At 46.5% G+C, this 13,808-nt stretch overlaps 1 protein-coding gene across 1 annotated transcript in view; it reads left to right on the top strand.

Annotated features, from left to right (window-relative positions):
• The window catches only part of LOC119437504 (putative phospholipase B-like 2), a 97,038-nt gene extending 84,252 nt beyond the window's left edge, over window positions 1-12,786 (top strand). The window contains exons 8-12 of the mRNA XM_037704513.2: window positions 2,328-2,420; window positions 4,000-4,071; window positions 6,302-6,454; window positions 10,467-10,626; window positions 12,564-12,786. Of these exons, the coding sequence (XP_037560441.1) occupies window positions 2,328-2,420; window positions 4,000-4,071; window positions 6,302-6,454; window positions 10,467-10,626; window positions 12,564-12,746 (661 nt within the window). The 3' untranslated portion in view covers window positions 12,747-12,786. The remainder of the gene's footprint in view (window positions 1-2,327; window positions 2,421-3,999; window positions 4,072-6,301; window positions 6,455-10,466; window positions 10,627-12,563) is intronic.
• The last annotated feature ends 1,022 nt before the right edge of the window (window positions 12,787-13,808 follow it).

Below are 13,808 nucleotides of genomic sequence, written 5' to 3'. Positions count from 1 at the left end.
ATCCATCCGTACCAACCGCATATGCTCAGGACGTCCTCTCTCGAGGCAGAATGGTTCGCCAGGTTGCTCACACAAGGCCATGTGCGTCACAGGCCTCCCAAAAAGAGCGCTATGATAGCCGGCACCGCGAAGTGGAGTACCCTCTTGAATTCCTGGTCCTACTCTGGACGCCGTCTCGACGCCAAGACCTGTGCGAGAAGCTCCTCCCTCGCTACACAGGACCCTACAAAGCTCTCCGCAAGCTCAACGACGTTGACTACCTCATCACTCCGCTCCAACACCGCCCGTCTTCTTCTTTTACGTCTGCTGCTGATGTTGTCCATGTGTCGCGGCTAAAGCCCTACTACACCAGCAGTGCTGACTACCTTTAGAAGGCGCCGTGACGGCGCTCAGTCCGCCGGGGGTGATGTTACGAGGCATTGTGTATGAGCCTGCCATAAAGGACCGCTGTGCTAGGCGAAGAGGAAGAAGACGGGACAAGCCTCGTGAGATGCTGTCAGCCATTCTCTGGTAGCAGCAGCCTGTATATATTGTCTCTCCAGTGCACTTGTGAATCCCCGTGACAATATATATATATATATATATATATATATATACCCGCCGCGGTGGCTTAGTCAGCTAAGGCGTTGCGCTGCTGAGCACGAGATCGCGGGATCGAATCCCGGCCACGGCGGCCGCATTTCGATGGAGGCGAAATGCAAAAACGCCCGTGTGCTTGCGTTGTAGTGCACGTTAAAGAACCCCAGGTGGTCAAAATTAATCCGGAGCCCTCCACTACGGCGTGCCTCATAATCAGAACTGGTTTTGGCACGTAAAACCCCAGAAAGAAGAAGAAGATATATATACTAAATATACGAAGGAAGTAGTTCGTCGGATTAGGTGTTTCATAGATGAAGAGAAGTGCAGGCGCACGTAGACAAGCACAGGTCCATCCTTCATCAAGAGTGCGATTGCATGCGCACAGAGCTAAATTTATGCATTTATTTGTCACAAAAAAACACGGTACCTCGTCTAAGACCACAATAACGTGCACATTTAGTGACGTCTTGCATACCAACACGTACATTGACTCACGTCAAAGTCAAGGGAAATAGGAAACAGAGAGAGAGAAATCAACGTGACTACGAACTTCGGGCGCACATAAAGTGGGGCTTTAACGTGACTAAAAACTTGCGCGTGCATACAATGGTGTGAAATGGCGTGGTTACTCACAAAATAATTTGTGAGTAACCAACGCGTTAACAGTTGCACATTCAGTCGTGTCCACAAGAGATGAACGACGCAGCCAATGGAATGTAGTGGAGAGGGGTCACATGGTAACAAAGGGTATAAGAGAGGTGGCAACTGCCAGGAAATTTTTTCTTTGTTTTTTGTTTGAGGTTGCTGAAACTTTTTTATGACTACGAAGATGGTCAGTGCACCCCCATCTGGTTATGGGACACCTGTAGTGTGACCTCCACTGACCTCTGAATTCCACAAACTGCATTCTATTGCATTCTTTGTACAAGTGGCATTCTTTGTATTTGCGGGCAAGCTGTTTCTTCTACAAAGAATATGTGTATCAAAAATAAAATAAAAGATAAATGAAAATTTTTATGACAAGGTGAACTAATAAAAATCATCATAACGGACCGGCCAGAATAATTTTTAATTAATGATGCAGAAATATACACATCACTTTATAAACATGCCATATAGTGCATGCACATATGATCGCTAGGAAATGCATAAGGCAACCTGGTTGCCTTATGCAACAGGTTACCGAAAGAGGAGTAGCGCTGCAGTTCTCGCCTCATACGTAACTCGTCTCGACGGTAGCAATACCTTGAGCTGCTCTGTTGATTCGCATTAGCGTCGATGCATTACTGTCGACATTTATCGTGGGATGGGTTCAGCCACAGTATTTTTTTTATCTGTATTTCTTTGCTGGCGTGGCCTACATAGGGTGCAGAAAGCGCAATATGCGGGTGAGCTCAGCGTGTTCTGATTGGGTAACCTCGAAAGGGCCCTCCGGCCAGCACCATTTTCTTGCCGAGCTTGACTCGTCTTGGGTGTTGGCCCACTAACTTCCAGCACAGCTACGGTATATCCTATTTACTGTCCCGTATATCCTACGGAAAGACTTTCTGGACAGTGAAGTGCAAGCATGCGTACTCCTCGGCCATTGCAATATTGCCTTACTTACCGTACACAGCAGTGCTAAAACTATTTATAATGTTAATGTGTTCATTCGATGGAAACGACTCATATTCTCTGCTTTGGTCCAGCGCGTGAAGGTCTCTTTGGGATTTCATCTGAGTTCTTTTTTCTTCTTCTTTTGTGCGCAGCAACAACAAACAATGGATGATCATCGACTATAACAAGTTTAAATCAGGACAGCAACTCCCGGATGGATTACTCTGGATCCTGGAATCCTTGCCGTGGGTGTTTCTTTTTCGTGTACAAATGCATTGTTTTTAAGTTCTGGAAAAGCAATAGTTGCCTCTGAAGCAGCGATATGATTTATACTATAATCGCAACAAAGAGAGCTACGTTGCTCATTCGTCAGCGGCAACTTGACACATCGGTAGCGAAAGTCACAGTACATCCGCGGTTTGTCGCCACTGCCTATAATATTTTGCTTAACCGAGCTGCCCAGCATGGGCTGCCTAAATTACAGAGTACATCATTTCCAGCGCATATGATGTACTATAGGAGCACGGGATTGTATACCTGCTGTTGCTTGCCTTATGCAGCATGTATCAATATTTTCGTTTAAATATATATTTCTAAAGCATGATTAAACAGTTTGGTAAGACATAAGTTTATGTGAAAACTTAAAATGTGAATGTTTTAAAGCATTCTGGGAAGCGGCTGCTTCAGCACATTATAACATCCTAACCCTCAAACATTGAGCACGCGAAATATAAGGAACACGTCACTCTCCACTGGTGATCTGTAATGGTAACGCTCAAAAACGTACCCAGCAGAGATAAATATCGCGTTCACTCGCGTGCTAATCTTCAGAAAGCAACAATGCAGCGATGGTGGAATCGGTCTTGAAATTTAAGCCAGCAATCAGTTTTCTTGGCGCTGCGGTGAGCAACAGGCGCGTTGTTTCATTATAGCTGTGATCAGACTTAAGCATCGAAGATCTTGCTAACCTGTCAGTTTATAAGCGCCAGCGCACTATCGGCCAAACACACTGTTTGTTCAAACGCGGCTCTTTTCAAAGCTGTGCTGTTTGAGAACATAAGCAGGTAGTCAGTGCACGCTTTAAAATTTTTTTTGCTGGTTTACCTTAAGACGCGGAAAATATAGTACGTTAAATACTGCTTAAATTAACTTTTCCTCGAATGGTCTACTGCTTTCTGTTTGTAAGTTTAGGCCTAGTACTTAATACCTAGAATTTTGGTTGAGTAACCTTGCCTAATTTTGCTATCAGGCGGAACGCAACACATTGTATGACATGCTGCATAGAGAGGCCAGCAGCAGGCGTTTAATAGCGACCTCCTATGCTACATCGGCAAAGCTATAAATCTTAGCTAATTTCGGATGAACAGCCAGCACATACTTTCACTGCGCTGAAAATCACTGTAGTTGGTGTTGCGTAGATTATTTTTTTCATATACCCTACCTATCTGAATTGCATAACTCAATGAATTCACGGTTTCTACACTAACAACCGCAGCGTCAGTATCCCTCACTATGGGAGTTCATTTTCAGTGGCACGCTCAAAAACAGGTCATGATAACTTGTCAAAGTCTTTTTCATATTACCCAAAAACAAAGGAGCACCGTGTCATCTGCACTGGGATGATTACGTTTGCTCATTTCTATTCAATTTTCATCTTTGGGTGCTTTGAACTTTATTATACCAGGCGTGTACCTGGCAATGTAGTGTCTAGGCATCTTAGACTAAACTCTTACATTTGCCTAATTTGATATAGTGGTATAGCTGTAGCTTATGGTACACACACATCGCTCACATGCTTTACTTGTCACCCTCTTACGTGCCCAGCGGCTTCATCCACACGGAGGATGTGACGGCTGTGCTCCGGAAGCAGACCTACTGGCCAAGCTACAACATCCCGTAAGTGCCAACAACCCACCTTCTTGCAGCGGAGCACTGAGCATTGCGGCAAAGCAAAAAGCCAAGGACACCTCTGTGCGTATTCTCGAAGAATAGTGTTTGTGTACGTGTCTATGTTTCTTTTGTGGTTTTGTCGATTTCGCGCGCTGAAATCTGCAAGAAAATGTATTCTCAGAGAAAAGGGTACGGGGGATTAAGCTTTGTGCTATAGCCACCGTAACCTATACTTGATTTCTCCCGAAAACCCGTGAGTTAAGAAATTCCATTTTATTTTTTATACAGTACCTGTATGCACTGCCTGCACTTTATTTCTCATGCAAGTTTTTCGGCTAAGCATTTTAGTACAGTGGTAGCGCTATGGTAACCGGAATGCCATTAATTTGCATATGAATGGTATTTCTAGCCCCTTCCTCTGTATAGACATGACCTGCTTATCTTATCGTCGCGCACCCACGTATAGTGAAATCAACTAAATTCGGTCGCCGGGACAAAATCTAGGTCTGGCATTTCTCGAGGTTAAGCCACAGTCATACGATTGAGTAAACGTCTCGTCTTCTCAACCGTGTTTTGTGAACCTTCAGTGCGTGTTCCTTTTTTACAATTCACTGTTTGCCCATTCACCATTCACGTCGTTTCCCCAAGTGAGGTCACTGTATTGAAGGTGACCTGCTTTCTTTTTGCATGTGTGCGTGTACAGGGTTTTAAAGCGAAGCTCTCTTATCGAACCCCCGTGCGGCTGTCTTGCTGACCGTGGCTGCAGCCTGCTGCTGCTGCTCGTGCATTCACACCAAACAGCTTACACTCGGCTGCGGGACGGCAGCGCCATCTAGGAGCGATGGTTCACTCTACTTCACCCGCATCAGTGGAAGTTGGAGGGGGAAAGCCAGCCTGCGCACCCGGGTCATGGGCCCCTGGTGGACAGGACGAGAAGGCCGCGACGCGGAGAGCCGCGATGAGACGGGAAAGAGGGCACCGGTGTAGATGGCCTCACGTTGCGCATGCGCGGCGCCGCTTGGCGACCGCATGGACCGCCTCCAAGGGGAGGTCGGGTACCCCAAACAAATGACGCAGAATTTATTGCCCCTACTTCAGCGCCAAAACACCAAAATGAGCCCCACGAACACATGCGATTAACTCCTATGTTACACATATGTGTTTCGTTTATAAGACATTGCATTTCCTCTGTAAAATACTTCAATAAAGCGTTCGGTTTCACTTTGCATTCACATTGAATAAACGCAAAAACGTGTTTCAACACTCCTGATGCATTTACGGAAAGCTTCGCTGTATATAGATTCCAACAGGACACGTTGGATCTGCTGCATTTTTTTTTAGAGAATATATTTTTTATCAGTAAGCTGTAAGCGCAGGGAACGTGGAGTTTAAGCAGACCAATTCCTAGCCGAGGCACACATACCTTGCCTCTAATAACGTGGACTTCGCAAAAAATAAGTAACGAATAGTTATTAATTTACTTGTTTATTAGTCTCTCATGGGCAGTGTTCGAATGGCTAATTTGGAAGTAGAGACATTTTATAGCACCCTCACTTTTTAAATATCTTAATGTCGCGCCTAATTTCAGGTAGTTATTATCGAATTTCAACGGTAAAACCAGTCAATATGGAAACGGAACGCCGCGGGAGCGCATAAAAGGCGGCCCGCCTTCATATGGGATCGAAAAGCCCCTGACAAGCGCGAGGAAGTTTCACACCGAACGTCTCGTTCAGTCGTGGCAGCTACTGATACGGGACGCTTTGCCTGGTGAGCGTGTGCGGCTGCGTGTCAAGTTAGGATTTGCTGCGGCATGCTGTCATACAAACTTCACCCCACCCTTTTTGGCGGGGCGTTGCGGTCTGAGGCGCAGAGGAACGTGCTCAGTCTCGATATTGCCTCGATTGAGCTTGGAAATTTGATGATGAATATCTCGAATTCGGGGAGACCTTCAATATGTTTAAAAGATGAGTGTGCGGAAAAAATACACTGCCTCCAAATTTCCCACTTCGACAGCTGGCCACGAGGCACTATTATAAAAGCTAATTAAAGAATTTTTGATAATTAGTCGTCTGAAGCTTAAGTTATTAGCGGCAAAGTATGTCGGCACAACCTAGGAACGCACCTGCAAAGACACCACATTCGCTGCCCATATTACGTTTTTATAAAAAAAAATTGTAGATCTATACAAAAACACCCTGTACAGGAAGTGACATTCCGTTCTGATTTCTTTCAACAGGTACTCTCCCTTGATGTTCCAGCTGAGTGGTGCGCCGTTCAACGTGCAGAAGTACGGTGACTGGTTCACTTACGACAAGAACCCGCGGGCGCAAATTTTCAGGCGGGACCACATCAAAGTTGCCGACACACATTCCATGGTCACATTGATGAGGTAATCCGTGTCGAAATCACTCAGCGCAAATTAGCAGCTATAGAACGGAGTAATCTCAAAGGGGACATGACACCCAATTTTCGTTCATAATCTGTATTGTGTAATTTTAGCGGATTGTGTATTGTGTAATTTTAGCGGCATAATTTTAGCGGATTTGAGCCAGCACATAGTGTGTAATTGAATTTTTTTATATTGCACTCGAACTGCATAACAGTCAAGCAACACTGGCATGCTCGTGGGCCGTGACGTAACAAGCGGCATGCTTGCCGAGCGAGCACGTATGTTCCGGTGACGAATCCGTGTTTCAGCTGTGCGCGCAAGCGGGAAACTTATGCTTTGTTCACCTTGCCATTGGAATTGTTCAGCTTGCAGTGACTGAAACAATGCCACCGCGGCGCGTATGTAGTGCTGTGGGGTGCCAGAGCGAACGGAACAAGGAGTGCTCCTATCGTTCTTCAGGTTCCCGAAGGAGCCCGTCAAGCGTAAGGCTTGGGAGATCAATGTGGGCAGAATGTACTGGTACTCATGTGACGCTTTTGTTTTTCTCTCGGAACACTTAACGCCAGAGAGCTACAACGACGATTTAAGCCCGCTCGCCGAGTTTGGAATACCCGTGAAAAAGCTGAGGCTGCAGCCACACGCGAAGCCGACCGTATTCGCGCAACAACCCATCCGACAGGCAGTGCCCCGGCGAAACGTCAGCCTAGCTATTTTTTTTACCGATATCGGGCGCAAAAGCAAGTTCAAGTAAAGGTTCAGACAAATCGCACATCGCGCTAAATCCTTGCGCACGGATACATGTGTGGGGGCATTTGTTTACATATGCCGCACGCAACAACAGGTTTTGTTGAGTACAAATCCGATGGACATGCATGCCACCAAAACATCTACGCGCATAACAATTTGCATTGTGTGTACCCGCCGTGGTTGCTTACTGGCTATGGTGTTGGGCTGCTAAGCACGAGGTCGCGGGACTGAATTCCGGCCACGGCGGCCGCATCTCGATGGGGGCGAAATGCGAAAACACCCGTGTACTTAGATTTAGGTGCACGTTTGTAGCATAGCCACGGCACGCGGGCCGGAGCAGTTACGAGGCACAGACAGCTCGAACATACAAAGCATTTATTTGGGGGCGTAGGCTTGCTTTTTTCCCCGAAGTGGGAGAGGATGTGGGAGCGAGGAGAAGAAAATGACACGTACGGCGCATGCGCAGAACTCGGTATGACGCAGACACAACAATGTTAAAGAACCCCAGGTCGTCCAAATTATTCCGGAGTCCTCCATTACGGCGTGCCTCATAATCAGATGTGGTTTTGGCACGTAAAAGCACATAATTAAAAAAAATTGCATTGTGCGAAGTATCGCCAGACTTTGTGTCCCGTCAAAGGCTGGCTAAGCAGCGCTGCACTCATGAAATATGATGAAATAAAGCTCTAGGACAGAAGACATGGCTGTAGTACTCAACAGACATCAGCAGCATTTCGCGCAGCACCAATGTCGCCATCTATGTTGACCACGTTAACTACGCTGTCTTCAGATAAATGCAAGGTCTTCTGGTGATGTCGACAATTTTATTGAACAACAGATGTGCAGTTATCCAGTTATCGATAGAAGTGTCAATCGCGCGTTCGTTAAGTCTAGATTGGATTCGCCACGTAAGCTCTCGATTCAATGCAATTTAGTCTGCCTTTTGTATGAAAATGCCCTGACGGAAAGTGCCTTAGGCAACAGATTCCGTTGAAGAATTAATACAGCAGCTCAGCATGGGGATCACAATCCTTAAATATAGGGGGCTCCTGACTTGAGTTATGGGTAGCCGGTGGCTCCATGTTTTATTTTCACCAAAATGCATGCAATGAACTGCGATAACGCAAACATATTTTTGGCCCGAGTCCTAAGATTTCCTTTGGTCTATTCGAAATTTCAAAATAATAGGTTGTCAAAGACATAGTAATGAATACGTCTTATGCATTCCACACGATATACATTCAAAAGGGCTGCTCTGGACTACTTGAAGATCACCAGACTAAACTCAAGGCTTTTAAGGAAACCACTGCTTGACGTGGTTATTGTATATATGATTGCCTACTTCCTGTCCTCGTCATCATCTTTTGTACTCGTTTGTGTCCCTTTTCCCTTGTGCAGAGTAACAGGCCAGAGCATACTAGCTCAGGATAACCTCTTTGCATTTCTAAAAAATTATCTCTCTCTGTCTGAAATGTATTCCAAGCTTATGAAACTTGATAGCTTGATCTCATATGTTAGGGGTTAGGTTTTGCTAGCTCGTTGCCGAGTTTTGCGCCATTGGGGGCCAACTGTATATATAGTGGTGGGCCGACGCTAGACATAGTGTACTCTACAGTTCCCATGAGCATTTTCCACTGGGTATGTGGAAACTAAATAAGCCAACCAACAGAAAAATCTGGCTTCAGGAAAGTATATTCTACGATGGATTATATCCGTGTCAACAATCGGGTAATCGAGGAATCTGCGAAGTACAATCCACCTCTCTGTATGGCTTTCATATATTATGAAAAGGCATTTGATTCAGTAGAGATACCAGCAGTCATAGAGGCATTGCGTAATCAAGGAGCATAGGAGGCATACGTGAATACCCATGTTAGTGGACGAATTGATGGCCGTCGCCGTAGCACAATTGCTAGTGCAAAGCGCCCGTAATGCAGAGGTTGCGGTTTCTGCTCCCGCCGGCGACAAGTTATCTTTTCGTCCCCTTTCATTTCCCCTTTCTGTATCATTACACGCCGTGGTTGATCAGTGGCTATGGTGTTGGGTTGCTGAGCACGAGGTCGGGGGTTCGAATCCCGGCCACGGCGGCCGCATTTCGATGGGGATGAAATGCGAAATTACCCGTGTACTTAGATTTAGATGCACGTTAAAGAACCCCAGGTGGTGCAAATTTCCGGAGTCCCCCACTACGGCGTGCCTTATACTCGGATCGTGGTTTTGGCACGTAAAAGCCCATAATTTATTTTAATTGTTTAATTATTTCTTCATCATTTTCAGCACTCCAATTTCAGCCACACTTCATTTCGCCGATGCTTTTCTTGGCTTCATTGCCTGTTGGCTTCATATGGTCATGATTAACTAAAACGAGCCCCTCGGTTCCCCCTTCTTCTGTCGTTTATATATATATATATATATATATGAAAAGAAGTGCAGGCGCACGTAGAAAAGCAACAATATGTAATTTCGACGTTTCGGCCGGGGTATATATATGTATATTTACACGCGAACAGAAAACAGCGCATGTGAACGCCTCCTACGCGGAATTACATGGCAATGCGGCGTATACCTGCTCTGCAACATGTTTCTAATCATGATGTAGACGTAACTGTACGTACGTTTGGGCGTCTGACTTAGCCACTGTTACAAATTCAGATGACCCTAGAGACGGAACAATGCGTTTGAGTAGTGCTGGAATTCGTTACGTCTGAACTAATGGCGATAGTACAAAAGTACTGGCGTCGCACACGCAATCTGACAAGGCATGGCTGTGTCGCCAGAGAATCGGTGCAACATTTAAGACGTTTAGAATACTGTAGGCGTTGCCAGCACCAATCAAGAACTTGATAACACTCATAATGCAGTAAAAAAAAAAAACGGTCGCAGGTCAAAAATAAGACCATGTACCACATCTCATAAAATCTCTTTCTCACGCTGTCTAGAAGACAAGTAGTGAACCTAATGGTCCAGGGCACCCACATAAGGAGTCGTAAAGATGTTTAGGTGCTTAACTGACCGCGGCCGCTATAATGCTGAGTTCACCCTGATTGAGTATGTGCAAATGCCTGGAATGTCCAGCAAGAACGTGGAAATGCAGCATATTGAAATGCACTGTTTGGAAAAACAAATAAAACCATGCAAAAGATAAGTTATTTGGATGACGCTTCCTTGAAGCAGTGCTCTGTGAGTTCTAATTTCCAGTAAAATGTACGTTTTCTTACTTTTATTGCCATAATTTTGTATTTGTGGCCCACCTTGCGATTTCCAGGTATAACGACTTCAAGCACGACCCTATCTCCAAGTGTCTCTGCATTCCGCCGTTCAGTGCCGTGAACGGCATATCAGCCCGCAGTGACCTCAACATGATGCCTGGCCGTTACCCTTTCTCTGCTCTGGGGCCGGCCTCTAGAGGAGGCATAGACATGAAGGTACGCACTGAATAACGCGAACTTCGCCTTTCTAGTAAAGTTCCAATATATTTCTTATTTTCGTGCCTACAAATTTCGTTGTTAAAGGCACCCTGAAACGATTTTGTACAAACGTACTCAGTCTTTAGGGTGGGGCATTCTGATCATTCGTTGACGCATCTAAGTGCTCCGCGTAAAGCGTTTATTATAAGGTCTTAAAAGGCACATTTACCGATCGCAGCACGCCACTCGGCTGAGTTTTCAGACACCCCTGACCAGGTGACGCGATTTGACCATATGACGTCAGTAGGGCGAGCTGTCCGATTGCCTGCCCAGGGTGTGTCATCGATAATTTTTGCAACTTTATGGTGACCAGGTGTTGTTCGTAATATTTGGAATGTTACTTAATTTGTTTCTATAAAACGAACGTGACAGAAAGAGAATGCACAAAGACAATTTATCACGAAACTCAAGCAATTCCGTCACACAGCAAGTGTTGCCTGCTTGTGTTACAACGTGTTCCTTGTTGACGCGAGCTGCGCGGTTTGTGCTGGTCTCGATCTCTCTTTTCGGGAGCACCATGGTTCGCCTTGCGTTGTGGGCTGCAAACGTAGCGGCGACATGTCAAGCTGCGACATCGTGCCCCTCTGCAAGGCAAACATGCGAGCGGAGTGGCTGCAGCGCTGGTTGTCGGTATCCGATCGGCACCAGCATCTACGTGTTTGCGGCCGTCACTTCACGAAGGATTACGATATACCACAATAGTGTTTCGCGTGTCCGGTATTCGGGTAAACCCAAGTGCAAGCGGACTGGGCCTGGGCGTTTTACAGGATCAGCGGAGGCGCAAATGCCAACGGCCTGGACGGTGCAGCCATCTGGTGGCACATAGCTCAACCAAACACAGAGCGAATATAGCAGTAGCCAAGTGCATTCTGCTTTGCCGCTGGTGTAAATTTTTGGCAGGAGAGTAATCGTGAACACGGTGTTTTTCTAAATGTTTAAAATACTTTAAACTTGGTTACAGCAACGTTAGCTATTTGTTCGGAAGGTTAAAGTGAGCGTCACCCACCAAGGCGGCTGGACCGGGCAGACCGATCAGGCCGCTCACGTACGTCTACTCTAGAGCTCCTTCATCACAGTAATAGTAATATCGAAGGTCTTTGGTTTACGCCTCCGCCCATCCGTGCAAACGCCGAGCTAGCCTGTGGTTACCGGGATACCGGACACGCTCGGCGCTGGCACAGAGCGGTCGCAACGCACTCTGCTTCGATAGCTCTCGCTTCGGATCGACTGCCAGGTGGCTGGCGGAGAGGTTGGTGAGGCTTCGCGCTCTGGCTCCAAGGCAACCCGAAGTAGACGACACGACGTCTCACCATGACGCAGATTCAGTGAAGGCGAAGCTTAGACCCGATCACTCGGCGAAGGAGTTGAGGAGGAAAAGCATGGATATGGAGGGAGGTAACTTGTAATCATCCGTAGCGCTATTAATATGAGGCGCTTCACACAAATTATGGTGCGAATGTTCTACTGTAGCTGTACCCTACGCTTCTACAAAATTTGTCCGAACCGCTTCAGGGACCCTTTAAGTCATCTACACAACGAAAGCCATAAGAAAGGTAATCGAGATTTTCAGTTGCCCCTTTTCCAGTTGCGACAAACTTTCTAAGCACATTTTTTCTGCTGCGAACGCTGTTCCGGACGGTACTACCCACAATATCGACTAATACTCAGTTTCAGAAGCACGTCTGATTCTTGAATGGTTCGAGCTTCACGTATTGCTTCATCTGGTTCTCTCCTTTATCAAAGAGACCAACCATAAACAGAAAACGCTGCCGCAATACTTGGTCAACTCAAATATTAAGCTAAAATAATCATCCGTGGATTAGTGAAAGTGGTGTTTCTGCGAAGAAGCTCCGAGAGCGCTTTCACCCGCCCTTGGCGGCGCGCATTGCATGCAGATGACGAACGCGTCTCTCGCCACTGGACTTGGGTTGATTGCTGTGGCTGGGCCGACGCACGACCAGCAGCCGCCGTTCCGCTGGTCCACGTCCGGGTTCCACGACCTCCATGCGGGACAGCCAGACCTGTGGAACTTTGCGCCGTTCGTCTGTACTTGGGGAAAAGGCAACTGCCAGCCATAGGCTGGCAGCGTAATAAAGTTGTCTTTCGTTTTGTTTGATTCCTTTGCTATTGGAGGATCATTACACGCTACTGGTCTCACTCACTGACATAGCGCTTAGTGCGGGGTCCACTGGAGAATAAACATAAAACGCGGCAGATCTTAGTTAAGCACATGGAGGAAGGAAACCCAGGAGAGGCCCCGGCCAGCACGCATGTATTAGAGAAAGTGTGGCGGAAGTCACGTGCTGTTTTTTGTAAAGGAGCACTGGAACGGGTACCCCAAATGTCAACGTTGCCTTAGCAACCACGCTCCTAAAGCTCTCGCTGCTGCTCTCTGTCTCTAAAAAGTGAGATAAGATTTTTCCGCCGGTGTCTTTCTCACAGTGCCTTTTGTTGGCGAGAAAAGCAGACTTTCGAGTGTGGTGTGTAAGCTTGAAAGCTGTGTTTTAGGTCTGTGAGTATGAGTGTCAGCCAGGAACAGATACACTCAGGCAATCACGGCGAAGTGCTTTGTCGTCTTCTTCAACGTACCATGGCAAAACACAAGAGCGCGTCGGTTTCACTAAAACTGCTACAGAAATTTCGTAGGTTTCATAGGCAGCACACACTTCCGGCGGCTCGTAACAATGCAAGTTCAAAGTTCGCGCCTATCTGCTCCGGTGAGCTGCAGAAGCCTTGATTGGAGACGCGCACGGAGATGGCACACCAACATGGCTGTACTTCCGCCTTCAAAAACGTGACGTCAAGGCCTCTCCTGTTTGTTTATTTCCTCCATGGTTGAACAGAACGTGTCAACAATGGAGACGAGAAAAATAGAATGGTGTATCACAGTGTGAATGCACACTGTACGAGCACAGGAAGTTAACAAAGCAAATATAAAAGCAGAAGAATATGTTGTCAATACATTATCGTACATACTTGTACGAATGCGCATCAACACAATATTGAGGGAGTGTGCTGGTCTGGGCTGGTTGGTACATCATTGGTAAGGGAACAAACAGCGCTAGGACCTGTTCCGTCAAAACTGACGGAACAGGTCAACTCTCGCGTGCTAACGAAATTTTCGACATCTTTCAATCGGT

The sequence above is a fragment of the Dermacentor silvarum genome, chromosome 1 (assembly GCF_013339745.2).
Source record: "Dermacentor silvarum isolate Dsil-2018 chromosome 1, BIME_Dsil_1.4, whole genome shotgun sequence".
NCBI classification, from domain to species: domain Eukaryota; kingdom Metazoa; phylum Arthropoda; class Arachnida; order Ixodida; family Ixodidae; genus Dermacentor; species Dermacentor silvarum.
Note: the sequence above shows the minus strand (reverse complement) of the source record. Positions and strands in the feature narration are given on the sequence as shown.